General features: G+C 48.7%; 1 protein-coding gene across 1 annotated transcript in view; it reads right to left on the bottom strand.

Moving 5' to 3' along the window:
- Positions 1 to 26,739, bottom strand: part of HTR4 (5-hydroxytryptamine receptor 4) — a 57,308-nt gene that overhangs the window by 2,914 nt on the left and 27,655 nt on the right. Inside the window, exons 4-5 of the mRNA XM_058815147.1 lie at positions 19,460 to 19,613; positions 17,867 to 18,651 (exon numbers count right to left, since the gene is read on the bottom strand). Of these exons, the coding sequence (XP_058671130.1) occupies positions 17,867 to 18,651; positions 19,460 to 19,613 (939 nt within the window). The remainder of the gene's footprint in view (positions 1 to 17,866; positions 18,652 to 19,459; positions 19,614 to 26,739) is intronic.

The following is a 26,739-nucleotide window of genomic DNA, read 5'->3' as shown; positions in this document are numbered from 1 at the left end:
AGTGATTTTCCTCTGGAATATTTGCAGCACCAATGCTGGAACTTCACCCTCCCAGCTCGTGTCCATTCCTCTGAGCTCTGCGGCTTCCAGAGGGACTTGCAAGAGCAAGAACAAATAATTGCTCTGCAGTGGGATTGTGGTGAACAATCACTTGGCAGAGGTTATTTCAGTGAACACATCCCTGAAATCAGTCTTGCACCATCTGCTCAGTCCCAGAATTATAAATTCTGAATTAGAAAACAACAGAATTCATGAACCACTCTAAAAGTGAGGGGAAGAGAGCAGCTTCAGATGGATTTTGTGCTTTATCCCAGCCTGTGCTGGCTCTGCTCTGCTCCATTCCTGTGTCAGGAATGGGTGGAAAAGATTTTTTATTTTTTAATTTCTGTGTTTTATGGCAGCCCCAAAGCCCCAGGAACCAAGGGCTGGAAGGGCAGGATGGGTCTGGGAGGCACCAGGAATTCCCCAGGCTGGAAGCACCAGGAGAGATCCACAGGAGGAGATGCAGAGGGCCAGGAGCAAAATCGGAGCCTGTTCTCCAGGACATCAGGAATGTCCCCTCCTGCTGCCTGCCTGAGAGGGACTTCCGATATTTTTGGAAAACTGGGAGATGCTGAGAAACAGAGAACTGAGAAAAGGGTGACACAAAATCCAAGAATCTCTGGAATTCCCTATTTTAATCTGTGATATTTTTCCACTTTGAAAGAGCAAAACCCTCAAATCTGAACTCCACCAAATGTCACAATGAACTGGGAACAACATGCATTGCTCCATTTCCCTGTTCTGCTGAAAAAATGAATCCACAGAGGCCAAATTATATGGAATTTCACAAAACATTTGCTTTTAATGCAGCTGCGTGTGAAACTTCCACAAATGAGAGCAGAATTATCCCTCTCTCAGCATTCCCAGGTTCCCAAACTCCAGAAAATTAAAAGCTTCCCAGTAGCTCTGTAACCTCTGGGCTGAATTTGTGCTGCTCCCATCCCTGCAGTGAAGTTCTGCACTTGGCCATCAGCATAAAATCATTAGAGCAGGGTAAGAATAAATTGAATTATCCCATTACAGCCCAATGTGAAAACCCAGATCTTGGGAAAACATTGGAATTGCTGAATTATTTACATGGCTCTGACAGCAATGTTGATTTTAGAGTCCTTTGTAGTCAAATCTAAACACAAATCTCTGTCTGTCTCATGACAAGTGTTTATTTTCCCACTCTTGAGCAGTTAAGCTGAATCTCTTAATTATCTTTAAATCAAATAATGTTGTTCTGACCTTGGGAGCTGAACTCAGCCCTCATCATTCTTTGCTAAATATCAGGCAGAGGTTTTATAAAACATCTGTCTCCAGCCCACACCACCCAGCTTTCAGTGCACTTTATAAGATTTCTGAAGAAATCCAGAGTTAAAATTAGCACTTCTCAAGTAAGTCAATACTTATTTCTCTTGAATAAGAGGAATGCTAAAAAAAAAAAAAAAAAGATAAAGAGGAAATTTTTTTTTTGTCTCTGACAAATCCCAGGAAACAAAGAGAGCATCTCCCAATATGTTTGTGTCTCTCCTTTTTTTCCCCATTGTTCCATCTTCTCTCTTTTTTCTGGCAAACCAAGATTAAACCCCTTCCAGTCCCTTTGTTTTTGTGTTTGCAGGAGCTGTGGATCCTTTTCAAGGAGGATGTTTAGAAGTGCAGGCAAATAATAACCTGAAATAGGATCTTGAAATGAAATGTCCAAACCCTTCAGTATCTGGTTTCCTTTTGGTTTTCTCCTGCTGAATTTCACCCAAATTTTGTTTCCCTGGGACTGCAGGTGCTCATTTCCATCTTCTTTTTTTATGCTCTTTATTCCAGGCTCTACTAATGAATTTCTCTGTGGTGCTTTCCAATCCCCCTCACCACAATTGCTGAATTTGATCATTTTCCCTTTTCCCACTCTCCTGCTTTCAGCTGCTCTACCTGGATAATGTTTATAATTTTCCCTATTTTCCACTGCAGGTTGTTTTGCTCAACTTCAGCTGAAAATCCTGAATTTGGCTATTATGAGGAGGAATTGGGGCTGGAAACCAAGGGACCCACACAGGAACCACGAGCTGGGGATGGCCCAGAGCTGCTGAGCTCTTCTGCTTTAGATTTGTGCCATTTTAATGTTGCAGGAGTTGATGTTTCCACAACAGAAGCAGCAATTTGGGCACCAAAGGACAGAAATGAAGCAAATTTCAGAATCAACGAGGAGCTCCTTGTTTGCAGTGAGTGAAATGCATTTGCTAATTATAAAGCAGGGTAAACAAATAAACAAATGAGAGAGGCCACGCAGGGGATGCGGGGAAGAGGAGCCCTTTCCCCTTTTCCTCCCATTAACTCCCTATTTCCATTTCTCTCTCGTTAATGTTAAGCTTGGCACTCCATTACAGGCACTAATTAGCTCCAGATTTTGGCCTCCAGTTCGTTTTTGCACCATAATTAATGCAACAGCCATAAGAGCCCCAGTCTGATGATGAGGAGAGCACTTGGAAGTGCTCAGACACAGCAGAAGCACAGAGCAGCCCATTAGAGCAGCTCCCAGCCACCCCCAGATGGGAGCTGCTGGGTTTAAGTGTTTCAATTAATGAAACACAAGCAGGATCAATTAATAATATTCAAATGGAAGAGAAAGACTTATTTTTTTTAATGGAGGTTTCACCACTGGCATAATTACATCTTTTATCTGCTGGGGAAAAAAAACCTACATTTGTTAAAGCTGTGGAGTGAACCAGTGGCAAAAGCTGGAGCTGTTCAGTGGAGTTTGTCAGGTTTTAAATGTGCCACAGTGGGAGAATCCCAGAATTTCAGGCTGGGAAAGCCCTCCCAGCCCATCCAGTCCAGCTGTGCCCTGTGCCCACCTTGTCCCCGGCCCAGAGCTCTGAGTGCCACCTCCAGGGATGGGGATCCAAGCCTCCCTTTCAGTATTTACCAACCCTCTCCCTCTGGGAATTGATGGCTTTTCCCATTGAAATACCCAGTGGAAAATGGAATTACAGCTCGTTGAAATCTGGCAAATAATTCCCCCTCCTTCCCTGCTTTGTGCGTGAACAGCAGAGCTTTTTTTTTTAGGCGTCAAAAGCAGATTTTGTGCCCAGCATCATGAGTTTGATAACAAAAGGCTGGCATGTGCACATTGTTCCTGTCACTGCTTTGGGCTGCTCAGGAGCAAATGGCACCAACTCCCCCAGAGCAGCTGGGTCTCCCTCCCACCCTGCAGGCTGAGGGGAGAGCTCTGCTCCCCAGAATGGCTCACCCAGCCCTCCCTGCCTCTGCTCCTGCCAAATCCACAGTTTTGTGTCCTGGGGACTTCTGTGCAGCCCCAAGGTGGTGCTGGGAAGCTGTGCTTGCCTTAAGGTATTTATTTAAGGGCTGAAAATTAGATTTTCTTGTAATGGAGTAATGACATAAAAATTAAATAACAAAATACCAGTTAAATAATAGTAAATTAAAACCTGTTAAATTTAATAAGAAATAAACAATTTAAAATTAATTAAAAATAACCTTGTGATGCCTTTAACATCTCAACTAGGACCTGTTGTAGGTTAAGCTCAGTAAATCTTATGCATCAATCTTACCAAAATTTTATTTGGCTGCCTTTCCTCAGGTCCCCATCCTGCTGAGAGAGCAAACACCAGGTTCCACTGTGCTGTGTTCAGTGGGAGTTTCTTCTCCTCTCTCCTTCTGTATCCAGATTTTCCAATTAATAATTCTATGATGTGATTAAAGGAGCACATTCCTGCCTTTGGACTTTCTCCCTTACAACCCACTGGGTGCGAATTTGTACAGCTCCATCCCTGAGATTGTGAACAATATTAATTAATTGTGAGCTGTGCTCCCCACTCCTCATCCTCTGCGAGCCTTTTATCAGGATTAAATGTCACACCACAGATGGGGACATTGGCAGTGGGTGCTGAATTTAATAAAATCTCCAGATCCTCCCTGCGCAGCCTTGGTTTGGAGCGCAGGCTGGGATTTGAGGCTCCTGATGAATCTCTGGCTCCTTCCCTGGGCAGTTTCTCCTGTTTCAGGCTGTGCAGGTTCCCAGCCAAGGAGCACAGCTTGCCTGGGCTCTGTTCCTTCCCCTGTTCCTCAGGAAGGATGATGCTCCCCTGGCTCATCCCCTTCCCTGCCAAGAGCTGTCTCCCAGCAGGGTCAGATCCTCTGCAGGAGGGGACAGGAGCTGCTGCCTCCTCTTGCTGTGATTCAGAGGCTGCTGAGCCCCCACTTTCTGTCACCCTGTCCCCAGACCTGCTGTGCTGCTGATCTTATCCCACCTCAGCCTCTCCAGGAGCTGCTCCTGGGGTTTTATTCCAATTAATCCCGTGAGGATCTGTGCAGGTGGTGCCAGGCCCTGCTCCCTCTGGGATTTCAGGGACCCTCTGAACCTTTCTGGAACAAAGACCTGAGGAAAACCTTTTATTATTTTCCTGTGAGCCTCCAATCTCCTGAAGGAGTCCAAAAGAAAAATCTCAAGCTTAACATTTGAATGTGCCCTGTCCAGGGCAAGGACGGGCAGAAATCTGAATATAAGGCACAGCTTGTTTTGTGGGGAGGATGAGGGGAACCCAAAAAACAAGGGATCATAAACAAGCAGATATTTATTTATTCTCTGATGGGTTTGTATTTATTCTCAGAGTAAAACCAGCTCTCAGCAGCTCCTCTGGAGATCATTCTTTAGAGAAATTCCCTGCAGATGACACGAAGAGTTCCACTGATCAATTAATTGATTTTGAGCACAGCAGGAGGCAACCAAGACCATCAAAACACCTGTGTGTGTGTAAACCCTTTATTTTCATATCCCTGCTGCTTACACAGGGTTATTTCTGATATTTTGTGCTTTCTTCTGGTCCTTCTGCAGATCTGAGTGTCTTTCAGAGCCACCTGTGAGACCCCACCTGTCCAATTCTTTATACATTGCCATCAAATTTGCTGTGCAGAGCAAACAAATAAGTTCAAACTTCTGAAGGTTGTGCCATCCCTTGGTTGCCCCTGGGCCTGTCTATTTTCTGCTCCAGAGGAGATGACACAGTCTATAAATCTCTGCCCTAGTCCCTGCTTTGGTAAATAAAATCTGCTCAGATTTATGTCTGCTCCTTCCTGAGGAAAAGCAAAGCAGTGATACATGTGGCAAATGGAACAGAAAATTGCTTTTCACCCATCAAGTTTCCAGTGTAACTGCCTAAAGTTTGGGCTCTTCTACAGCAGTAACTGATCTCACAAAATAAACCCAATTTTGCAGCACAATTCTTTGTGTTATATGGAGGCAACCAAAGATGTGCTTTGCCCAATAATTTAGCAAATGGCTTCAAACCATTTTAGGTTTAGGTTGGATTTTGGGGGGAAATTCCTGGCACAGGTTTGATATTGGGGGTGGGAGCAGCCTGGGACAGTGGAAGGTGTTTTGGGGTTGGAACTGGATGAGGTTTAAGGTCCCTTTCAGTCCAAACCATTCTGGGATTCTCTGATTCCAAGGAATGAAGATCAGGCTGCTGCCTCAGAGAGGAAGTGAAGGAAATTTGTGTTTATTTTGGCAGAGCTTTATCTGTGCTTCCAAGCCTCCAGAAATCCAGACTTTCACTGCTCCAGCTGCCCAGGGATCCCTGAGTTTGGCCAGGAGAATGGGGCTGCTCCAGGACTAAACCCAACCCCTTGGAATCAACCTGGCTTCTGAAAAACAATTTATGAACCCAGCATCCCACCCCTTTGCTGAGCCAGTGCTGAATTGCTCCCTTTCATCCTCTCCAGCTGTAATTCATGTTGCTTAATTAATCTTAATTAAGTGTTGTGGGCATCTCTGGAGCTCAGTTCTCTATTTAATTACACTAACACACCATATAATGGTCTCTGTTTGATGGGATGTTTTGCACAAGAGTTTAATCCAGAAGCTGAAAGAATTAATTAGTTCTTAGAATGCCTCCGGAGGGTTGGGCAAGTAAACTGTGAGTTTGTCACAAATGCCTGGACTCTTCAGTGACCAGAATCCATCCCTGATGCTGCACACCTTGGGCCAGAGACACATTTCCCCTTGCTGGGGCTCTCAGATCCCTGTGGGATCTTCTGGAGCAGGATCAGACTCATGGGAGACAGAGAGATCTGGGTCAAGAGTTTACAGTTGGTTCCTGTTCCAAAAGCTTTGCCCCCCGTGCCCTGGCTGCTCTCTGCACACCCACAGCCTGAGCCAGCCCCCAGAGGGGATCAGCTGCCCTGGGATGGGAATTCCAGCAGGGAATGGTCCCCCTGTTTGCCAGGGCTTGGTGGGAATTCCCTTCCCCAGCACCTCCTGGGACCTTGGCACATCCATGCTGATTTCTTTGCCCAGCAAGGCCCGGAGCTGCTGAACCTCCTCCTCTTCTCTGCTAAAAAGAACCTGGGATGGCAAAACACAGAACCCTGCAGGGAAACTCTTGGAGCAAGGACAAAGGCAGCAAAGGCAGGGGCTGTCCTGTGACCCCGGGGCTCCTGATGCTCCTGTTCTGCTTGACAGCTCCACTTGTGAGGATTTTGTCACAGGATCTTCTCTCTAGCTGTGATTCCTTCAAGGCAGCACAGGAGTTCCACAACCCAAGGAGTTCCACAACAACCTTCCAAGGGTGGGCTGCTTAGGATGAGCACATTGAGCACCCAAACTCACTGCAGAAGTACAGTTCTTCCCGAAGACAGACAAGCAGAGCCTGACTGGCGTGCTCCCAACATTTCCATGGACTTTCTGCTTCTTCTTGGCCCAAGCAGGGAGGTGTGGATGCATCAGCCATCTCTGCAGGATTTGTGGGTCAGGAGAGCGTGGTGATGATTGGAGACTCACATTCTTCCATCCATCCTTCAGGAACCGGCTCCATCCCAACAGAGGGAGATTCCAGGTGGGCCAGGCCCTCCCGAGCACGGCAGCTGGCAGTCCAGTGCTTATGGCAGAACCATTCCAAGAGCTATGACAATGACACTGTTGATAGCTCTGGAAATGGCGCTGCCATCGGCACCACGCGAGGCTCCGTCCCCCTGCTCCTCCTCGTGCTCCTCAGGGGGAAGGAACGAGGATGGAGGAGCAGCTTCAGCTCAAATCCCTGAAATCTTGAGGGAAAGGTCCCAGTGAGGGTGTTTGGAGAAGCCTTCAGAGGTGCTGGCTGCAGTCTGGGGCTGGAATTGTGCTTGGGATACAGAGCACACACACACACACACACACGTGCCTGTTTCCCCTTTCACCCTGGGTTTAACTGGAATAAAAGGGAAAGCCTCCCTCTCTTTCCTCATTCCCCCATGGCAGTTTTCTGTCCTTCCCTTTGGATCCCAGCCAGAGGTGCTGCCCAGCCCTGGAGTTCCTTGTGCTGGGAAAAGCACATGGAGCTGGCAGGGCACCCGCTGCACCTGCCCAGCAAAGCGCCACAAACCCAGCTCAGCTCATCCTGGAGACCCTGCCACTGAAGCACTGATCATCCTTGCTGCCCTTCCAGCCTGTTCCAGGCTGTTTCCATTGGTCCTGTTCCTCAAAACTGAAGGATTCATGCTTTGGAAAGTTGGGCAGCCCCTGGTTTCTGCTGCTGAGACCTCTCTCCAAGACATCTCTTGTACCACTACAGGCAGAACTCCCAGCAGGGATCATCCTCACCACACCAAGGGGTTGTTGATGTAGGAAAAGAGACAAAAAGGAGCTTTTCCTTCTCCTTCCAGGCACATCCTGCAGCCTCCAAGGACCATTGTGGGGAAAGGTTTGAGTTACAAGTGGAAAACACTTTTTCTGATGTCTGAGGTGTTCTAATCAGCTGTGCTCCTACACCAGGCACTGACAACTCCTCTCTCAGTGCTTCTAAGGCTCAAAAAAACCCAGCATGATCTCCAATAACTTTTGTGCAGCCTCACTGAGGATCTCATCAATAACAGCTGTGACAAAATCAACTGGGGACACAAACAACGACAAAGAGAGGAGCAGAAGAACAAGAAGCAGTTTTCTCACCCCAGTTCTGTCTCCAGACCAGGGAAAATTGGCCCAGATCATGGAAGTGGCATCCCAGGGCACCTTTTCCCAGTGCATTTTGATTTTTTTGTCCTTGCTCCTTGTTGTTTCCTGAATTGGAATAATTTTGCTGCTGTCCTGACCGTGAGGGAGGCATTTGTCACTTTGACCAGGGAAGTGTAAAATCCTACCAGACCAGATGGGAAAGGTTTTGTAACTACTTTGCATAGATATGATGGAAAAATCAAGATTTTCCTCTCTGTGCCCAGCAGAACCAGGGGAGAGGTGTTATGTCCAAGGGTCACAGGGTTTGGCAGCAGCTCAGCTTGGATTGTTCCAGGCAGAAGCAACAACTCCCCTGGAGAGCAGAGAGAGCAGCACACCCAGCAGAGCACACCTGCAGCCTCTCTCCAGTGCAGCTTTTGGGAAAATTGCAGCCAAGATGGATCACAACAAAGGGATGGACACAGGGATGCTTCCAGAGGGGTGAGAGCAGACAAACACTCACAGAGGACATTTCACAGACACCTGGCACAAAGGACTGAGGGAATAACAGCTGAGTGCAGCTGCAGAGGAGACCTTTGAGTGCTCAGTGGAGCCTTAGATCCCAAAATGTGAGGAGTCCTGAAGTGCCCCCGGCCAGGCTGGACAGGGATTGGAAAAACCTGGGAGGGTGGAAGGTGCCCATGTCAGGGGGTGGAACAGGTGAGCTCTAAGGTCTCTCCAACCCAACCCATTCCATGATTCTCTGTTTCCTGCAGGCCTGGGAGGGATGGTGGCAGCTCTCTCTCAGTGCTGGGTGTTCTGCAGAGCAGCTCCAGGGAGCAGATTGCAGCCTGAGCTCAGCTCTGCCTCCCCCTGTGCCCAGCCCTGCCAGGGGAAACTTCCAGATGGAGGGAACAGAAACTGCCCTGAGCTCTGCTGCTGTGAAGGAACTGCTGAAATCTGTGTGCCTAATGAGGAATAAACAGAAGCACTGAAGGGAAAAGGAGAGGGAAGCCCCTGCCTGCCCCAGATCTGTTGGGATAATTCAGGTTGAGAGGGAGCTGTGCAGTGTGCCCAGGATTTGGGGCTGGGTGAAGGGATGGGTGCCTGGGGATGCTGCAGCTGCTGGGGGGTGGCACTGAAGGGAGAGGGGCATTCCCTGTGTCCTGTCAGTCCCTGTGACTTGTCACAGACAGGGAGGCTGTCCCTGTGACCACCGGGATTTTCTCAGTTCTGGGGTGAGCCCTGCTCCTTTCCCCTGCCCTCGTTCCAAAACCATTTTGAGGAGGAAGCCACTCCCACACTTATTCCACTCTGCTGGAGCTGCACGTGTGGAAGTGCCTGGCCCTGGAGCATTCCCAGGGTGGCAGGAACACAGACTGCGTCCCTGGAACCTCTGAGGGAAGGGGAAGCCTTAGAGCTGTCAGGTTTAACCAACCTAAAACAGGTCTTGGACACTGCCAGGGACCCAAGGCCTCCCCATCCTCCCAGGGAAAAATTTCTCGTAATATCCTGATTTTCTCTGTGTGCTGCCCATTAAGGAGACCCTGCAGTGCTGGTCCTTGGAGTGAGAACAACCATCCCAAAGGGGAAAATCCCTGTTATCCACATTTCCCTGTCCAATGCCCTGCCAGGCTTCCCCATTCCCCTGGGGCTGCTGCCTCCACCCCACAAGTGTCAAGCCATAAATCAGGGAGGGTTTACAGTGGGTAGCAATAAACAGTGAACAGACAGAGCTGCAGTAATAAAAGAAGGGACTTACAGAGCATGGTCATGGCTAGACAGGAGCTGGTCTGCTGCAGAAGAGCAGGAGGAGCTTGGAGACAGAGGAACAGCCACTTTTAGTGCAGGAAGGAGCAAAGACAGACACAGTGAGGGAGTTAAAGGGGAAAGAGGAAAAAACACAGCACTGGTTAATTGGGAAACAGCCCCACACCAAACACTGAGCAGTCAATGGCATCAGTCAGAGCTACACCCCCAAACCTCCCGCTGAATGGAGCCTGAGTTTCACTTAGAACCACCTGAGCCATCAGCTGGAGTCCTTTTCTCCATAAACCATCCTGGGAATCATTCTGCTTTTCAAGAAAATCTCCCAACAGGGTTTTAGGCAGGAGTTCTCTGCTGAGCCTGTTTTCCAAAACCTCTCCAGCATTGCTCTGGAAGGGATTTGGGAGCTGGGTCCTGCCTTCCTCCCAACCATTCCATGAGTACTAAGCACCCCTCTGCTCCGAGGATCCTCCCTGGAGGACGCCACAGCTGGCTTCAAACCAAAGTCCAGGGAGTTGTAACTTGGCCACTTCATTTGTCCCCATGATTTTAGCAGCCATGCTCACTGCTAAAAAATCTGATTTATGAGGCAGTGCAGAGCTGCTGGAGATCCCTGGCTGGTGCTCCTGGAGTATTTTGACAGCTCCAATTTGTTGGAAATGCTGGGTTGGGTTTTTAGGTTCAGATGGGAGAGCAATAGCTGAGCTCCCTGACTCAGTCTGCAGCGCAGGAGATCAGCAGTCACCACTTCACCTTTACCAAAGCTGGATCTAGGCCTGCCTGCAAGGATGAGCTTCAAAATCCCCCTCTGCGGGCTGCTGGTCTCCCACCAATCCCCTGGAGTGCAACAGGGAATTCCAGGGGTTCCTAAAACAGCCGTAACCCCTCCCTCATCCTGCACTTTTCTCCTGAGCCAACAAGACCTCTAAACACTGCACATAGAAAAGAAAATTCCCCTATAAAACAGCAGTCCTGGGCTGGAAGAAATCAAATTTCAGGCAGCTACAATTCCTCAGAGTTAAACAGCTTTCCTTATGCCATGAGAGGATAATGTAGAACTGTCCCTGAGTGTGGCTGAGACTGCAACAGGAGCCTGGGAGCTCTGTGTGTGCTGTGCCTGCAAACAGGAGAGCCCAGGAGGGAGGAGAGGAGGGCAGGGGCTCCAGGACAGCCCAGCTGGGTGCCCGACTATGAATTATGGGACAAGAAGAGCTCCAAGGTGAGCAGACACAATTTTACAGCCAAATCTCCCCAGGCAAACACATGTGAAGCCAAGCATAGGGGGATAGAGGGTTTTAAGGAAATTAATTTAGCTTGCAGCTTATTTTAAAGGATTTTATGGGCTTGTTTTAAAATTTATCAAGGACAAAGATCCTTTCAAAAACAGAGGAATTGGTTTGTCACTGAAGTGCATCACTCATTTCCCTGAACTGCTGTTTTATGGGGTTCTCTCACAGAATAGAAGCATGGAATATCCTGAGTTTCCACAGGATCATCCAGCCCAGCCCCTGGCCCTGCACAGCCCCAAAATCCCACCCTGGGCATCCTTGGGAGCAGTGTCCCATTCCCTGGGGAGCCTGGGCAGTGCCAGCACCCTCTGGGGGAAGAACCTTTCCCAAAATCCAGCCTGACCCTGCCCTGGGTGCTGTCCCTGTCCCAGAGCAGAGATCAGAGCCTGCTTCTCCTCATTCCTACAGCGGCTGTGCCCAAGGAGGGATTTGCAGGGATGCCCAGGAGCTGCATCCCTACCTGGGAGGTGGGTGGGACACTCCTGCAGGATAAAACATCCCCCCTCAGCTCTCTGCAGCTCTCCTGGCAGCACTTGTGGCACTGTCACTCCTAATTGCTTCCCTGCCTGCTGAGCAGTTGCTTTGTGCAGTTCTTGTCTCAAAAGCTGGCTCCAAGTGTTATGAAGTGCTTTCAGTGCTAATAAACACCAGCTCTGGTGCTGTAAAAGCCTGTCACAAAAGCAGCGCAGGGCATGAATCTCCCTGAATGCATTAATGTGCCTTTAATACATCAGTGGAAAGTGGGACTGCTCCTGCGCTCTGACAGATCAATCTGTGATAAAGTTACTCATAGATATCATTAATGTGAGACATGACCACTTTCTTGAGTTTTTTTCTGGAGTTTGCCTGTTTGGCTCTGCTTTGTTTCATGCAGCTTTGCAAAGGGATAAATCCATATTTTTTCCTTCAATTCTTAAATAAATCTCCACAATTTATTGCCGTGCATTGCACGTAAACTGTTGTTTATGTGTTTTTCCAGAAGTGGCTTCGCTTCAGTGGTGGAAAAAGCACTGCCAGGACTCGGAGCTTGGAAAACACGGAGGTTAAAGGAATTGTTGGACTTCATTTTGAGAGAGAAAAGGATTTCAGAGCAGGAGAAGGCTCCTGTGTGGGTGTCACATCTTTGGGCTGTGACATCATATCAGGGACAAGTATTAAAAATATGGAAGGGGGTACCCGGGGAGGGTTGGATCCCCATCCCTGGAGGTGCCCAAGGAATTCCTGGAGGTGGCACTCGGTGCTCTGGGCTGGGGACAGGCTGGGGATGGGGCACAGCTTGGACTCGATCCTGGAGGGCTTTCCCAGCCTCAGGGATTCCACGATAACACAAACACTCCAGAGATAAAGCAAAAAGCTCCTTAGTGCCACACGCTCCGCCGTTCCTGAAGCGCTTTGATGGCTCAGAGGAATGACACAAATTAACAGGCTCATTAACAACCCTTCTGCCAGATCCTCAGCAACAGCTCTGAAGGGCTGTCAGTGACAGTGGCAGACACAATCCACACTCGGGACGTGATTGACTTTGACACCACTGCCAGGGAAGGCTGAATGAAGCGAGATGGGGATTCTGGCTCCCCGGAGGGGAAACAGCAGCAGAGGGAGGGAGGAATTCCGGATGAACCATGCAATGCTCCTGCTCCCAGCCCAGAGCAAGGAAAGGGCACACAGCCAAGCCTGTCCCAAGGATTACTGTGCAAAACTCATTTCAGACCTGGCCTGCAATGTGGCACTGCCTCCAATCCAATTTAAGGGCAGCCCAGCAGAAGGCCTGGGCAGGAGTCCCTGGGGAGTTCCCCAAGTGCCTCCTAAATCTGGTTACCTGCATTTCCAGATGCTCTTTTCTGGTGCCTGCAATGGTCTGCCACAGCCCCAGAACAGATTATTGCAGAAGTGAGGGCTGGAAATCATCAGCTCCTGCAGGAGCAGCCTCAATCAGCTGGATTTAACAAGCATGGAATATTTGCAGGGCAGGATGTCATTCCCACATTCCCATAGCAAAAGTGCAGCTTCACTGGTGGCGAACCCAAAGCAGGGCTGGCTCTGGATCAATGCCAGGCCAGGTCACCCACTCAAGATGCACTGAGCAGCAGATGGTGGCAAGGATCACCTCTGCAACGCCAAATAAATCAAACCAAACCCTCAAATGCCAATTTCCTGGTTTGAAATGGAAAGCTGAAGGTGCAAAGATGCTCAGAGCTGCCCAAGAGCTGGGCTCACAGGTCGGTGAGCCTCACAGACAATGGGAAGGATCCCAAAAATGGCAAATTGTTAAAAACCAATCACATTACATCAGATGTGCTCAAAGTCCTTGACATCTTCCTGGAAATACCAAATTTCTGGCCAAAACATCTTGGGAATAACGAGGTTTTCTTTCCCACGGTAATTCCAAAAGCCTTAAAAGCAATTTTAACAGCAACAGGGAGCTTTTCCACACTGTGACTTTACAATGGGGTGGTGCATACAATGCTTAAATAAATTCTCCTCTAGCAATCAGAAAGGAAGAGAATTATTGAAAAGAAGAACAAAGAAGTTAACCTAAAATTAAAATGCACTTACACAATTAGCTCTGAGTTGTAGATACTGCTGCCCCGAGGAAGAACAGAATGACAATAATTGCTGAGGTTTCCATAGAATTTCTAACCCTAAGGCATGTGGAGCTCTTTGCACATGCTGATTTGCATTGTCTGAAAACACTTTGCTGATAAACCAAATTAATCTCTGGAGAGGAGAGAACCAGCCCAACACATTCAAAGGTCAGTTGAAACAGAAGGAGAGTAGGTGGGGAGCAAAGTTCTATCCGTAATAGAGTTTATTCAGGCACCAAAATTAGTTCTAAATCCTGTTTTGGACCTCTGGAATGAAGCAAAGGACTGGGAGTTGGATTCAATAGGTGCTGCGTTATGAGGGATGGCTGTGTTTATCTAAATGCAGTTGGAATGTGGGGAATGTGGGGCTGGGGGCTCTGCCCTGTGCCAGAGGAGCTGTCAGGTGTCCCAGCTGCAGGAATGTGGGGCTGGGGACTCTGCCCTGTGCCAGGAGGAGCTGCCAGGTGTTCCAGCTGCAGGAATGTGGGGCTGGGGGCTCTGTCCTGTGCCAGAGGAGCTGCCAGATGTTCCAGCTGCAGGAATGTGGGGCTGAGGGCTCTGCCCTGGCCATGGGTCCCTAATTCCAGCTGCAAGGCAGACCCTGCCCCACCACAACACCCTCACTGCCCAAAGCACAAATCATGCGATTAAAGCAGACAAAGATGAGCTACATCTCAGTCCTTCCAAAGCTCCAGGTGCTCTGCAGAGCCTCAGCTTCCTCACCAGACACAAACTGATGCAGAACTTCTGATCCTAAATCTTGTATAGGGCCAAAGAACAAAAAGAGGTTTAGCTGCACTGTAATCTCTTTTTCCAACATCCAGGCACATTGAAGGAGATTATCTTTTGAAAATTGAAGGAAACTGTGCTATTGTAAACCTCTAATCCCCTCTCTCCTTTGTAGGAAACAAGATAAATATCTTGATTTCACTCAGCACAATTACAAGAAGCTTTTCTCTTATCAGAAGGTCTCTGTTCCCTTCAGGGAGGCGCTTTTGGAGCTGGGACAAGGCTCCAGCAGTTCCCGCTCTTTGGGGAGCAGGGCTTGGGGCAAGGAGGCTCCTCTGACACAGGGTGGTGACTTGGGCTTTGTGGAACACCCACAGTCCTGCACCTGAGAGTTCCTCTGCCCCTGGACCCTGCAGCAGATCCCAAATCTCCCCTGACTCAGCCCAAAAGCATCTGAGGGACCTCAGATGGTCACAGCTCCCTGTGCCCTGACAGCCCCAGCCACAGGGAATGGCCCTGTGCAGGCTGGCACTGATGCCAAGCTGGAAAACCACGCCAGGGAAGTTGGAACATAAGTTTGGTTGTAAATATTGGCAGAGCTTCATTAAAAAAATTAAGAAAGCTCCTTCAAGAAATGACAAAACTCTTTTTTTAGTTGTAACTGAGTCTAATCATCCCCCATATTTTTAGAGAATTCCTTTCCAGGTTGGCAGCTAATGAAATTTAGGTGAAAATCAAATTACCTCCTGTCTATTTAACAACATTAACATTTCCAGGCAGCAATCAGATCCCCTCAGCTTGGGCTTGGTCTGGAGCCACTTCTGCTGGCACAGGGAGCTGATCCCTGAACTGAAACCTCTGGAGTGGAAAACACATCTTGAGCAACCTCTGGCTGCCCTGCCCTGGGCAAAACAAATGAAATATCACTGAACTCACCATTTTTAAATGCTCATCATTTGCTGTGTCTCTCAAGCTTTAGCTCAGGAATTAAAAAAAAAAAAAAAATTAGTGGGAATGTGCTTTATCAGCACCTTGTCAAGGGGGCAAATTCTTCCCTGATGGTGCCATGAATAAAGGAACTGCTGGAGAAGGGGCAGCACAGACCCCAGAGTTCTGCAGGTGCCACCAGCACAAAAACTCCACACTTGCCTCCAAAATACCTCCAAAAATGCCCAGGGCAAATCCAGTGTGAAACAGAGAGTCTGGGGAACATGGGGAGGGCAGAGCAAGCCCAAAACATTCACCTGGGGTCCATGAACTTGTCCTGAAGGACACAGAACCTCTCAGAGCTCTGACTCATCTTGCAGGATCATCAAAATTCCCAGAAATTTCAACCCAATTCAAGAACAGGAGTAGATATTTTACCTGTCAGCCCAGATCCTGAGAGACCTGCTGGGTGCACCAGGAACAGCTCTGAGGGACAACCTCTGCATTTCCTGAGCTGAGCCACAGCTGCAGCCCATGAAATCCCACCCTCAATGAAATCCCACCCTCACAGGTGGGGTGGGATCACTGCTCCACCCCCAGCACACCTGTGCTGTGGGGGAACCCTGGTGAGAGCCACATACCACAAACCATTCAAAAAACCATCACAAACCATTAAAAAGAACCACCACAAACCATTCAAAAAACCATCACAAACCATTCAAAAAACATCACAAACCATTAAAAAGAACCACCATGAACCATTCAAAAACATCACAAACCATTCAAAAAGCCACCACAAACCATTCAAAAACCATCACAAACCATTAAAAAAAAACCACCACGAACCATTCAAACAAAACATCACAAACAATTCAAAAACCACCACAAACCATTCAAAAAGCCACCACAAACCATTCAAAGAGCCACCACAAACCATTCAAAGAACCACCATAAACCACTCAAAAACCACAATAAACCATTCAAACATACACACAAACCATTTTATGGTTCCAGGGTTCTGTGATCACTCATCCTTTTGCTCCACAGCAGCCCTGACCACTTTCCTACCACCAGGGATTTATTTTTATTCCTCTGGACCCATGGAGCTGTTAAACCTCTAAAAACTGGAGCCTGAGCTGCTGCACCCCTGTTCCAGCAGCAGCAGGGAGCGCTGGGACTCACTGCAGTTCCAACCCCCTCAGGTGCTCATTTCTGCTTTTCCCTTTCACTTTGCCTCTCTTGGCTCATTCAGGAGGAAAATCAGGAAGTGTTTTCCCTTGGAGAAATCCTATTGACTTTTGGAGAAGACCTCTCAGTGGTGGAAAAGGAGTGGTAAATAAACCTCTCACCAGAGCTTTCCCTGAAGAGAGCAATGCAGGGCTCTGAGCACTTCTGAGAGGAAATGGGAGCACAGCAGAGTGACCTCCCTGACCCAGATGTGCCAGAGTTTGTCTGCTCTGATCACTGCTCAAATACATTTCACCCAAAGTCATCTTCTTTGCTGTGGCAAAATTTCACAACTTGTTTTATCCAGGAATTCCAGCAATGCTGACCTGGCTCCCCATCCACTTGTGCTGTACAAGAGTTCAATGATTCACGGAGGCAGGAGTTTGTTGGTTTGTGTTGAATAAATAGCTACTGGTGAAGAAGAAATGCAAACACTTTGTTTCAAGGGGAGCACAGCATTTTTCAGATAATTTTGGCTTTTTTTCAGTCTGGTGTTGCACAGAGCCCTGAATACCCAGAAATCCCCATTTATTTACAGCTCATTGTTGTGCTAACTTGTGTCATAGCTGAGTTCAGCACAAGGTCTGTCCCTCTTGCCACTGCTCTCCCTGCCAGGGGACAAAAAGCAGCTGTAAAACCCCACTGCCATAACATCCCCATTTGCAGAAACTTTTGGTCCCTTTCCTAAAGAAGATGCAGCAGGCAGCATCCACAGGGTCAGGTTGTTCCCTTTGGACCAAATGATGCCAAAATTCACACACAACTTCTGCATTCTCCCATCTCTTTCTGGGCACACCTCTGGAGGAACTGCCCACACCTGCTCCCTATAAACCCTGTCTGAGCACCTCAGGATTGCTTTTGCCCCATCCCTTTCTAAGCACTGATACCACCAAGACACTGCAAAATGAAAGCAATCCTGTACAAACTCCTCTTGCTGATGGCTGCAGGGTCTGGGCAGCCCTGGGCTGATGCTTTCAATTTGAGCTTTCCTATTTTCCAGACTCGGTACTGTGTTAGTTATAACTCTGCACTCCACATAAAGTGTCAGCAAGTTCTGCTCCCAGCTCAGTCCCACAGAACAATCCTTTCCCAGCCCCACAACCAAGGACACCGCTGCAGCTTCAGCCCCAGAAGTGCAAACAACAGGGAATGGAGGGGAGCAACCTGGGAGGGTGGGACTGCATCACCTGGAGCTGGGATTGGACACCCCAGCATGGAAATGGACCCAAACTTATCAAAGTGTGAGAACTCGTGGCCAGGATCCATCTGGGGTGGAGCCACGGCCGGGCTCTGGCACTGCCCAAGGTGTAACCTTTGAATATTAATGAATCCCAACTTTATTCCTGTCCCACTGTAGCCTAGGTGGCCTTCCAGGCAGCCTCTGAAGGCAGACTCACCTCAGCACGTGCGTGGAGCCATTGATGGTGGTGGTGGAGCAGGGCACGGTCTGGCCCAGGATGGAAGGCCTTCGGTAGCGCTCGTCGCCGCAGCAGAGGATGATGAGGAAGGCACGTCTGAAAGCCTTGTTGAGGAAGGCGTAAAGGAAAGGGTTCAAGCCCGAGTTGATGTAGCCCAGCCATAGGAAAGCCGTCCACAGCTTGCCGGGCACCGTGTAGTTAATGAAGGGATCCACGATGTTGGTGACAAAGAAGGGGGCCCAGCAGAGGCAGAAGCAGCCCATGATGATGCACAGGGTCTTGGCAGCTTTGGTCTCTGTTTTCATGCGGTGGCTGCTGTGCTGGTCAGGGGGGTGCTGCCGTGGCTCCTGAGGGCCCTGATGTGGCTCCTGGGGGTGTTGCTGTGGCTCGTGAAGGCCCCGCCATGGTTCCTGAGGGCCCAGCCGTGGCTCCTGAGGGCCCTGATGTGGCTCCTGGGGGTGTTGGCCCTGCCGTGGTTCCTGAAGGCCCTGATGTGTCTCCTGGAGGTGTTGCTGTGTCTCCTGAAGGCTCTGCCGTGGCTCCTGGGGGCCCTGGCGGGGCTCGGCCGGGTTCCCCGCGCGCTGCAGCAGGCGGATCTGCCGCGCGTGCGCCCGCGCCGTCACGTAGATGCGGTGGTAGGCCAGCACCATCAGCAGGAAGGGGATGTAGAAGGCCACCACGGAGCAGGTGATGGCGTAGGGCTTGTTGACCATGAAGATGCAGTAGGTGGAGTTGGAGGCCTTGTTGAACTGCCTTTGCTGGATCTGGGGGGCGGAGGGGAGAGTGAGGCAAGGAAGGAGGGGAGAAGTGGGAATCAGAGAACGGGTTGGGTTGGGAGGTGTCAACTACACACTCATAATCTCAGTGCTATCAATCAATTTAGGAAGCTTTCTCTACACCTCAGGTCAAATGTAGTGCTCTCTTGGGAGTCAGAGTCTGTCAGCACAGAAAATCTAAAATTCTCAATGTCCAGGACCCCAACAGGGAAAACCTTAAAAATCATCTTGTGTCATCCCCTGTCATGGGCAGGGACATCTTCCACTAGACCAGGTTGCTCCAGGCCCCATCCAGCCATCCTTGGACACTTGGACACATCCACAACTTCTGCCAGGGCCTCATCACCTCCCGGGGAAGGATCTTTTCCCAATATCCCATCTAACCCTGCCCTCTGCAGGGTGCAGCCACTCCCTTGTCCTGGCACTGCAAGCTCTTGCTTTTTCTACCAAGAGAATAATCCTGCATCTTATTTAAGTGAGAGCTGCATAGGGGACCAAGGACTCCTGAGGTGTTGGCAGGGGCCAGCTGGGCTTGGCCTCTTTTCCAAGCACTCCTCACTGAACTGAGAGTGAATGTGGCTAAAATCCTCTCCCAGGCCACCCCTGTCCCTGTGCCATTCCTTGCAGGACAGAGCCACCTCAACCCCGCTAAAGACCCCTCCAGAAATTCAGCAGGCCCTCTGCACTGGCAACAAGAAGTTTCTCCTTCTTTTCCCCTTTCCCTGAAAATTGTTTTTTAGGAAACACCCAGCACCCACCCAGCACATTGGATCAGTGTCCCTGCTTGGCCACTCACCAGATCAATGATGCCAATGCTGTTCCAGCCCTGCATGATGGGGAGGAAGGAGATGAAGGTGGGGATCACCCAGCAGCCCCCCAGCATCAGCGCGATGCGCAGCGGGGTCATCTTGTTCCTGTACACCAGGGGCTGGCAGCAGATGGCATAGTACCTGCGGGGCAAAAACAGGTCAGAAAGCAGGCTCTTCATGCACAAAAGCCAATTCTTTATTCCCTATTCTTTTTTTTTCATTCTTTTTTCTGTAGTTTTCACAGACTTTGTGTTCAACCCCAATTAGCTGGGAGTTTTTCTGCCACTCAGTTCATTGGTTAGAATGTGTTTGTGTGTACATGTTAAGACTTTTTCTGTTCACAGGTGTTTATATATTTTCTTTGTGGATTCTCATGGGACAGATCTTTTGTTATTAAAGGTGCAAACTGGTTTTCCTCAAAAGATGAACTTGTTGTGTTAACTGGCTTTCATTTTCAAGATTCTTTCACGTGGAACTTAGCTAGCTGCTTAGCTGGACTTAGAAAAGTAACAGGCCTAAGCCCTGATTTGATAAAGCTTTTCTCCTATAAGATTCCTACCTGTATGCAACCCAAAACCAGGACAGAAACAGTCAGAAGGGACTTCCAAGCCTTCTAAAAATTAAATTGTAAAGCTCTTTCTCCAGCTGCCTTTCAAACCAGAGGGCAAACAGGGGTCTGTATCCTGCTTCCATGGAGCCCCTCACACAGGAACTTGGGACATTTCCCCAGGGTTCACAGTGGCTGGCAAGGTAAAGGCAGAGTTTTCTGCTATCCAAGGAGAATGAGGCCCAGGTAAATGTTGTGGGCTGTCTGGGGTGGCAGGGCAAGGGAGAAATTCCATATTCAATAATATGGAATTTCATATTCCATATCCTCTGCACTGAGGATGTCCCCACCCTCCAAGTAGCATCCCTTCCCTCCGGGCAGCCTCAGCTGGATTTCCTGCACTGGACATTTATTTTGACAAACTGCAAAAGCTGTTAGCACAAATTAACAAATTCTCCCAAAGCTGTGAAACTGGCAGTAAAATGAGGTGTGCTCTTCTATTTCCCAGGAATCCACCTCTTTTCCAGCTGGGCTTTAACCTTCCCAAGGACAGGGCAAAACATTTGCACCATCAAGGGGATGTGCCCTGAATTCCCCTCCCTCCTCCTGATCCCTTCCAAATATCCAAAGTACAACAGGTCTCTGCCCCTAAAACAGTTATGACCTAAAAATGTCTTCTCAAAGAGATAAAAAATCAAATTTTCTGTTTGTGTGATCCCTGTGCCACTCCCTGCAGTGGATCTCTCCATCAAGAAGGAGTAGCAAACCTAAAACTGGAAACCTCTGGCTCTGAAATTATTGTTTATTCCTAAGAAGACCAGATCAGCAAATATCCAATTACAGACTTTTACTGTTCCTGACCTGACCATCAGTCTCAGGTTCCCAATAAAATATTTTTTGCTCTTTAGATTTTTGGATTTCAGCACACTCTGTAAAAAATTTTATGAGGGCAGCAGAACCATGAATTAGAGGAATTAAATTAGCAAGCACACATGTGTGTATTAAAGAGCTGCTCTTTGAGATGTGCATTTATTTCACCATGATTTGAGTGGGAACCAAGAGCTTTGTCCTAAACAGGCACAAGAATATAAGAATTTCCATTTTTCCTAAGTTTTTTTTTTAAGTCATGTGGAGTCAACCAAATTGCTTTATTTTGATAAAATCAGATTATATATTCCACACAGAGGCTTGAAATAATATCAAAGTGTCAAAAGAAAACATTTCTTAAAAGTCTCTTTGAAACAAGATTCAAAATGTCACAGGGGAAAAATGCTGAAACAGGCATTCAACTCCTGCAATTTGATAATTCCTCTGTTTTCCTCTGGTTTCCTCTGTTCATGAAAAATCAGCCTGTTCCTCTGGAAAGCTGCACTTCCAAAAAATGGGATTTGCCAGGAGCTGCTCTTTTAGAGCTGTGGGTGAAATGTTGCTCTGGTGGAGCTCCAGCTCCCCTGGGACTGATCCTTGTCCAGGAAATTACCTTGGAATTCCAACAGGAATTTTGGGGAGGTTTTTGGGGCAGAGGGAGCTTCAGAGCTGCTCCTCTGACTCTCAACACAAAGGATCTATATTGAAAAATAAATTTAGACTATTTCATTGTTTCTTATCTCAAAGTCACCCACTGGAAGTGCTGGACATCAAAGGCATCAAAGGCAAGGCACGAGAGACTCCATTTCTTTGCAGAAAGGGCAAAAGAAGAAATCCAATAAATGAAAGGATGAAACCAGCCAAGCCAGCAGCCAGCCTTTGACAAGTTGGATAAGCAAACAGGAAGAGAAAACCACTGTACACTGATAATTAACTGCAGCAGGAAAACAATTCTTGCCAGCAGTTTGAGTGATCACATTTCTCTGCTCCTCTCCCTGCTGCAGCTGAAAGAATTGCACTGAATTGTTCCTGCTATTAAAGGCCATTAGAGTAAAAATTATGCCTGTAAAAATGACACCTTAAGCTCTCATATTTCTTCCCTGCCAGTGATTCAGCAGCAATTTTCCTCCACTTTCACGTCAGAAGATTTTATTTTATTTCACTTTGGCTGCTACCAGAACTTCCTCCGTGCTCAGGCAGCCCAGCTGGGCTCCTGCTGTCACTGTTTTGGGTGACAAAGTGGCCTGAGCAGGGTGTGGGTGACAATTGTGTGATGGGGAGGGAGGCAGAGGAGCACCCACGCCTCAGAGCCCAGCAGGGTTTGCATCCAGGCAATCAGATGTCACACAGCTGTGGGTGCCACCAGAAGGCCTGGATGTCACAGCTGCTGCAGGAGCTGCTGGTTTGATGGATGTGGTGGCCTGAGCATTTTAGCAGCTATTTATTCACTGGGAGAAAAGTAATTATATCTGTGAGATTGTCAATAGTCTCAGTCAGAGGCTGGGCTAAAGACAAGCTCTGTGCTCCTGCCCCTTTCCAAGCAGAGCTGTTTGCCTGGGCTCCCAGGGAATGTCTGTCACGTGCTGCTGTGGCAGCGTGATGGATGAACACAAAATGCAATACATACACACGATTAATACCATGTCCAGGCCCAATTAAATATTAATTCTCTCTATTATCAGTCAAGTTCCTCGCAAATGTTCACTTCCCTGTTCCCTCCAGCAGAGCAGCTGATGTGAAACCTCCTCTCCTCCGCAATGACATTCTCCACTGAAGGGGAAACACAGGAATCCCTTCCCAGAGCTGCAGCTCTTCCAGTAAAGCAAAGGTTATTAAAATACTTCTCCTTTTCCTTATCAGGCATTTGCCACAGGAATGAATCTGGTGCTGACATTTCACAGGTGGCTGAAAAGAAGAAATCCATCATTTCTCTGGCCTTATGGCTCTTTGGCCACTGAAAAAATCACAGAATCACAGGGAAGGTGAGGAATCCTTTGAACTACAGGAAAGGAGTTGGGAAGGGGATCTTAAAGACCATTTAATTCCACCCCTGCCATGCCAGGGACACCTTCCACTTATCCCAGGAGATCCAAGTCCATCCAGCCTGGCCTTGGACACTACCAGGGATCTCTGGGCACCCTCTGCCAGGGCCTGCCAACTCTCCCAGCCAGGAATTCCTTACCAAATCCCATCTATCCCTGCCCTCTCTCAATGGGAGCCATTCCCTTGTCCTGGCACTCTTTTTCCATCATTCCCCAGGCACTGGAAGGTCCCAGTTGGGAACCAGTCCCAGAGTTCCTGCAGCTCCTGGATCTGCCTGCATGGGCTGCGGGCCATGGCAGGGAATTATTGATTTATCCAAACACCTCCTTTATCCCCTGGCTGTGCCAAAGCTGCCCTGCAGTGCTCAGCTCCTGCAGATATCTATATCTGTGATTATATCCTGCCTCAGCCCCACTGAGGCTCTGGCCACAGCCCTGCTCCTTTCCGCCTCCTGGGCACTGCAGAAATGGAATTACTGAGCTGCAGGAGACCATTCCCTGCCCCTGGAGAGAAATGAAAGCATCTCCTGGTTTGCAGAGCAGTTTGGAGCCGGGAGCCTGCAGGCACCACCCTGCAAGGAGCTCTTCAGCTCTCACAGACAGACAAATCCACCCCCAGCCTTATTAGCAGCCTGCCTCTGGGGGTGGCCCACACTTCAAAGCATTTGGTGTCATGTGCATATGGAAAATGATGTACAGAGCATATGCTGGATCATCCTGGGGCCAGGATGAGCCACAGAACACTCACTGAGCACTCACACTGAGTAATATTTCACCCCCCTTAAATCATCCACGAGAAAAGAAGCCAAAAGATAGGAAACTGGAAAAAAGAAGCCAAAAGATAGGAAAACTGGAAAAAAGAAGGCAAAAGGATGGGAAAACTGGAAAAAAGAAGGCAAAAGGATGGGAAAACTGTGGGTGCTACTGGCTCTCTCCCAAAGTCAGGGTGCAAGTGTCAGTGGGAAGTCACTGCCCTTGTCCTTGTCCCTCAGGGAATCCAGACTGGGACAGAGTCTCCAGCTGAGCCCTGACCAAGTGATGAACCTAAGGACCCACGATTTCACTTTATTTGCGCCTTTGGGAAGTTAATCCCACACTGCTGTTGCTGATATTTCAGTGAAAACAGGTTCTGGCCTCTGCATAACCAGATTTTAACATTTTTTGGAAAGAACAGCTCTTTCTATTTTCCTTTTTCCCACTGAGCAAATAAGCTTTGGGCTCTCATTGTGCCAAAGAAAACAAAGTTCTGCATCATTGGTCCAGAAAAAGAAAATGCCCTAAAACGATTATATCTAACAAAATTAAATTCTTATTAGAAAAACAACGGCCTGCTGGTGTTGAGATAATTACACTGAGAAAAATGCTAAAGAGAACAGTTAATTGGAGCTGGATAAATTTAGCAGGGAACACAAACAAATGTATGTTGCCAAATGCAGAGGAAGGGGGCTCCTGATGGTCCCCGTGAGGCTGAGGTGTGTGAGGGTTATTGGCAGCAAGGGTGGTGCAATAAATGAAATATTTCTGGAGGGTTTGCAGAGATGAATAAAGGGCAGAGCGTCCCTCAGCCTGTGCTGTGGCCATCTGCTCTGGGATTTTCCTCAGAGCTCTCAGAGCTGCGTTCTGCAGCCCCTGCCTGGTGTCCTGCCTGGCAGGGACAGCTCCACAGCTGTGTCACCTCTCTGTGTCACCTGCCTTGGGGACAGGCCCAGCTGTCCCTGCCTGCGCTGCCTCTGTGCTCCCACCTGAGCTGTCAGATCCTGTGAGGCAGGCACAGGGATTCACAGCCTGGAATTTGGGGCATTTTAATCAGACTGTAGCCATTAATTACTGCCAGTCAGGCAAAGTTTGGTCACTCTCCCCACTAACAACCTCCCCGTGGCCCTGGGCAGGCAGGGATATTCTATAGGGCACTGCAGCTTCCTCCCAGCCTGGGCAAACCCCCTGTGCTCCCAGCCACAGCCTGGGCATCCCTTGGGCACCAGGCAGTCCCTGTCTGTGATCCATGGGAAGGGGACAAGCAGGGAATGCTGGGCTGGCAGGAGCAGGGCAGTGCCCACCATGTCCCCAGGGCCACTCTCTGTGCCCTGGCACTGGGCTGCTGTCACAGGATGGCACCACAGGGCTCGGGAGGCTTTACAGCATCACCTCTCCCACGGGGCTGAGCTAATTTCCTGCCCATTAATGGTAATTAATGTTTGCAAGCAGCACGAGGAGCAGCTGTCACTCTCCGGCTGCATCTGTCGTGCTTTAGCCCTGGCTTAGCAGGGATTTTGAGCTGTAGGATCAGTTTGGGATCAAAGGACACACTCAGGGCTGGTTTGTGGTGTGCAGGTGTCTGGAACACCCCAGCAAACAGAGCAGCCACAGGGACACAGCCCTGGGGAGGGGCAGGAGGCAGGCGGAGGGTGCTCCCACTGCACCCAGAGGTGCCAGATGTGCACCCAAACCCAAACCCACAGACATTTGGGACCTGTTTGTTTCTCTGCTGTTCTCTCCACCCCCCGAAGACTCTGAGAAGTAATTGCATTGCAAATTGGACTGCAAATATTGGAGGAGAAAATTGCCTCTCCTGACAGGTTTGCTGTGTTTGGAGACTCCATCAGAGCTTCTGGGTCTGTTTATCTGCAGTGCAATTATTTTTTATTGCACTGGCACAAAGAATGGACATGTATGCATAAAACATGCAATAAATAAATATTTCAAGGGTAAATCTCTCTAATATATTAGAATATCAAAGAGATGATGAAAAAGCTTAGGGCAGTGGCAGCAAACTTTGGATTCAGTGAGCCCTGAGATACCTTTGCTACCTTGGAAAATCCCTTTTCCCACTGAGACTGGCAGGGGCTGTCTGCTGTACTTCTCTCCCTGTGTCTGAGCAGTAAAATCAGTTTATTACTTGGTGATTTCTGCAGATTTTCTCCAATGCCTTTGAGAATTCAAGTCTCAGAGCTTGTTTCCTTCTTTTCCAGAGGCAGAAGTGGAAATAGATACAAGATTTTATCAGATAAAAGTCTTGCAAGCAACACTCTGTGAATATGCTGAAGGGAATGACTTTCAAGCTGAGTCTTTAGGATTAGATTAACCACCCAGTTTTCTTTAAAAAACCTTAAAACTCACACCTGCATGCCCTGAAATAAAACAGAAGGCAGGAAACAGATCACAGAAAAACTACCAACTAGAAGCAGCACACTCCCATAAATTCTGAATGAACACAAGAGCAAACAGCTGAAAACACTGAATTAAGTCCTGGGAAGGAAGCAGTGCTGGCCCTGCAGCCCAGGGAGGATCGATGCTGGGCTGACTCATCCTCCCCTCCACAAAAACCTCTCATTCATCCACCTGCTCTGCCCTTTTGGGGTCATCCACCCCCTTCTCCTCATCTATTCTGGCCCCTTCACACTGCTCTCAATCAGTCCTCGCTGTGGAAAAAACCAACCCCAAACCAACTAAAAAATGTCAGAGAAGTTCAGGTTAATGCCAAGGGCTCAGGTAGGGGTGTCCCTAAAGCATCAGCTCCAAGGCCAGGCTGTCCCAGGATCCTGGGAACAGATGGGGACAGGCAGCAGCAGCTCTGGACATGGGGGGTTCTCCAGGAGAAAGGGGGAACCTCCTTTCTGTGCCCCACACAGGAGGTTCCCCATCCCCTGCTGCAGATCCGGGGCTGAAATCTCATTTTCCCTTCTCTCCACAACCCTCTCTATTTAATTAAGAACCTGGAGAATCAAACTCCAGCATTTCAGAGAGCAAGGTCGTGTCCGGAGCACGGTGCCCAACATCTGCTTTCCTGGTAATTGGCCCAGAGTGGCAATTT

This window comes from Ammospiza caudacuta, chromosome 16, assembly GCF_027887145.1.
Source record: "Ammospiza caudacuta isolate bAmmCau1 chromosome 16, bAmmCau1.pri, whole genome shotgun sequence".
Taxonomy (NCBI): domain Eukaryota; kingdom Metazoa; phylum Chordata; class Aves; order Passeriformes; family Passerellidae; genus Ammospiza; species Ammospiza caudacuta.
This window is presented reverse-complemented; position numbering and strand designations above follow the sequence as displayed.